The 4,216-nt window shown below is 40.5% G+C and overlaps 1 protein-coding gene across 1 annotated transcript; it reads left to right on the forward strand.

The window, feature by feature from the left end:
• On the forward strand, positions 12–3,607 carry LOC109850913 (ankyrin repeat domain-containing protein 65-like). The gene has a single exon (XM_020420996.1). The coding sequence runs from the start codon at positions 202–204 to the stop codon at positions 1,852–1,854; it is 1,653 nt and encodes a 550-aa protein (XP_020276585.1). The 5' UTR covers positions 12–201; the 3' UTR covers positions 1,855–3,607.

Consider the following 4,216-nt stretch of genomic DNA (forward strand, 5'->3'; position numbering starts at 1 on the left):
GCCCTTGTTTTTCCCACCAGCAATTGGCTCCTCTCCCACAAGAAACCGGCAACTCTCCTTCTCCTTAAAAGACTTCATACTCCTCTATTCTTTCCTCCCCAATTTGATGGGTTTCGCTCTCCTCTACAAAACCCATCTTAAATCCACCAGTCTTTCAAATTCACAACTGAAAAAAAACCAGCTTTTCCTGCTTCTAAACAAATGGATAGACTAATAAGTCTAGAGCCATCGAACGAGGTAGCCATCCGCATCGAACCTGGTGAGCGATGCTACGGCCAGGTTACCCTCCGAAACGTCATGTACACAATGCCAGTAGCTTTCCGTCTTCAAGCCATGAACAAAGTTCAATACACTATCCGTCCTCAATCTGGGATTATAGCGCCTCTTGCCACTCTAACCGTAGTAATCACCTACGTCCTCCCCCTAAACTCGTCCCTCCCCGAATCAATCCCCAAGTCGACCGACTCTTTCCTCCTTGACAGCGTAGTGGTCCCCGGTGCTGCCTTCAAGGATCCGAGTTCCACCTTTGACTCAGTTCCTAATGACTGGTTCACTACAAGGAAGAAACAAGTATTTACAGATAGCGGCATGAGAATCTTCTTTGTTGGATCAGCTGTTTTAACTCGACTAGTAGCCGAAGGTTCCATGGATCAGGTCAGGGAGGTCCTAGAACTTAGCAATCCAGAATGGAATGCTGTTGATTCTATTGACTATATGGGTCAGTCCCTACTCCATATAGCCATTTCTCATTGTAGAGCAGATCTCGTACAGCTACTTCTTGAATTCAACCCTAACGTGGAATCTCGAAACCGAGCCAGCCGGACACCACTTGAAGCAGCAGCGGCGGCAGGAGAATCACTAATTGTTGAGCTATTGTTAGCTCACGGTGCATCAACTGAGAAAACATCAGCATCTTCTTGGAGTGCACTTCACTTTGCCACTGCTAGCGGCCATTTGGAGGCGATGCGTCTTTTAACTCTTAAGGGTGCTGATGTAAATTCTCCAACCTCAGACGGACGAACGGCACTTCATCTGGCAGTAGAAGAGCACCGGCGTGATTGTGCACGCCTTCTTCTTGCTGGCGGTGCCCGTGCAGACATCCGCGGTGGGCCTGATGGAGACACGCCTCTGCACATAGCCGCCTCTACCGGAGATGAACAAATGGTAAAGCTTCTGATAACCAAAGGAAGTGCGGGACTAAAAGAGGTCAGAAACTTTGCAGGAAAAACATCATATGACGCAGCGGCTGAGGGAGGACACGGAAGACTGTTTGATATGCTAAAGCTCGGCGATGGATTGGCTTTAGCAGCGAGGAAAGGAGAAGTAAAAGCAGCCGGGAGGATGATCGAAAGGGGAGCAGCAGTAAACGGAAGAGATCAGAATGGATGGACTGCGCTAATGAGAGCAGGGTTTAAAGGGAGGGCGGAGGTAATGAAGGCTTTATTGGAGAAAGGTGCAGAAGTGGATGCAAGGGATGAAGAGGGGTATACAGCTCTGCACTGTGCAGTTGAGGCAGGGCATGTAGACGCAGTTGAAGTGCTTGTAAAGAGAGGAGCCGATCTTGAGGCGAAGACAGCGAAAGGTGCAACTGCGATGAAGATTGCGTACTCCCTTGGGTACGCAGGAATCGCAAGGATTTTAGCTCAAAATGGGGCTGCAAAGGACAACAATATAGCACCAATTTCTCCTGAAAAACAACAAATAATGATCGGCGGTAAGAATGGGAGTCGAGGAATCCGTGAGAAGGAAGTGAAGAAGAAGGGCAGTAGACTGAGTTTCGGAAGCGGAGGTGGAGGAGGTAAAGGTTTGAGGAGTGGATTTGATAGGCAGGCCATGGCAGTGGCCTCTCATTAGCCTGGTGATTGGTTTTTTTTTTTTCTAGTTCCTAAAATGTGTTTATTGTTTGATTTCAGCAGCACTCAGGTCCATGTAAGAAAATTATATCAAGTTAGGATAAGTGTACCTAATTCTTACCTCTAAAACATTACTTCCTTTCTGTTAATGTATACACTATATGGTTCATAAAGTTCTAAGGAAACCAGAAAAATATTAGATAGAATTGTTGTATGAGGGGATTTAGAATGCTTGTTGGAAAAAAATGGAGTGAATAAAGTTCTGTGAGATATTTTGTGCTACTGACAAGATGTTTGTAGCTTTATAAGACCCGTACAAAGTCAGAACTATAGGCTCTGCTTCTCTGTGCACTTTGGTTCTTGAGATATGAGAAATGAGAATGTATATGACCACTACAAAATTTTCTTCAAACATATGGATTATGTGTCTGTCTGATTCTGCCTATTATGTACATCTCTAAATGAGTTTATAGTCCCACATAGCAAGGTTCACAAAACTAAAGAACAAGATAAAAAGTTCCCTACTTCTCTGTTCTCCTCTCCTCTCCTGGCCCATCGCTATCTCAGAGATTAAGGATCTGTACTAGTTGTACTCTCTCAAAACAATTGATTCTTTCTAAATTTGAATTTGTATTGCACGAAAATTCCAACAAGTTTTTGCTTCTGCCACTTGCAATCATCGCAACTGTGGCGCAACTTCTTTAATCTATCGAAAATATGCCTGTGAGAATATTTTATGACTAATGAAACGTTAACATGACAACGACATTCCAAAGTTCTTCCAAAGGAAAAACAACATTGGCATCCTAACAAGTCTATTTTAGAACTACAAAACTCGAATATGCTCACACAAAAGAAGTCATATGGTGTGAAGTGTGAACGCAGAACTTCACACGTCTATAAGCATGACCATCGTCATGCCTATGACTTCTTACAAAATGATAACAAAGTCAAGTGCTAATTATTCAGAGGCGGCTGTTTATATAAATCTTGACCAAGCACCATTAATTCTAATAAAAAAATTCAAAACATCACTAATATATACTAAAATTATACACATATTGGGATTCTAAACCATAGATTAATCTGGGACTTAGTCTAATGCAGTAATGCTTAAGATTTGTGCTGCCAATTGGTTAAGCCAATATATCAGAGGCTGCTGCTTATGTAAATCCTTGACCAAGCGCCGCTAATTCTAATAAAAAAGCTAAAGCATCACTACTGTGTACTAAAAATGTACACATGTTGTGATTCTAAACCATAGATTAATCCGTGTACCAGTCTAATTCATAAGATTGCTGCTGACATTGGTTAAGCTAATTGTTCAGAGCCCACGCCTACATAAATCCTTGCCCTAGTTGAATATAGCTACGCTGGTGGGCGATCAAGCATCATTAACTCTATTCAATAAGTTAAAGCATCACTAATATGTACATAAAAAAGTTAACATATCTTGTGATTACAAACCGTAATCAATATGGGTTTTACTCTAATTACCTCAAGAGCTCATAAATTTCAAAGGGATAAATGAGTTGGGCATTTCAACAAACAGGTCATGTGCATGAAAACTAAGTAAGAAAAGCATCATTATTGTAGAACTTTCATACTGAGCAAAATGACAACCTCATTACGGAACAAAAACAAGCAACTCATGCCAATGATTATGTTTAATAAGTTGAAAAGCAATTTATTATGTTGCAAATAGAACTTCAGTAACCAATTCAGAAAATTAAGATATTGCAACGTAAGAAGATAACATTAAACCGTACCATTTTTGGAGGTCTACTGCGAATAATCATCGGTCATTTTCGGCCATTCAGTTTTCGGTTCAGTCAAGAAAATGGTGAGTGAGTGAATGGTTATAAAACTAAATCTCATTCTTTTTTTTACTGGAAAAATTAACAACTCGTGAAAAAGTTCCTAGTCAAAAATAATGTGACAGAAAGTTACTTTTGCAAAGAAAACAACCACTTTGGGCAATCACAGTTGCGAGAAGGCTTAAATGCATTTAAATGCCCTATATTTTCCCCTACTTAACCCTTATATACCCTCACTTGTATTTGGTAACACTTATATTGTAGTTAAATCTGTTTTGCAAAAATAATAAGTGGAAAAACAGAGGCAATGACAGTATTAACAGTTCACTACAAATTACAAACGAACAAATTTTCACTGTAGACCCAAACCAAGTTTTAATTACCAAAATCGACCCATTTTTTTTAATTACCAAAATCGACCCATTTTATGCCACGTAAGCTTAATCACATTTCTTAATTAGTCGGGGTTGGCAATCCCAACTGTTTAGGGCATTAAAAATTAAGTTTAAGGCTTCTAATTGGGGTTTAACAATTCCTAAACAGTCG

This window comes from Asparagus officinalis, chromosome 7 (genome assembly GCF_001876935.1).
Source record: "Asparagus officinalis chromosome 7, Aspof.V1, whole genome shotgun sequence".
NCBI lineage: Eukaryota > Viridiplantae > Streptophyta > Magnoliopsida > Asparagales > Asparagaceae > Asparagus > Asparagus officinalis.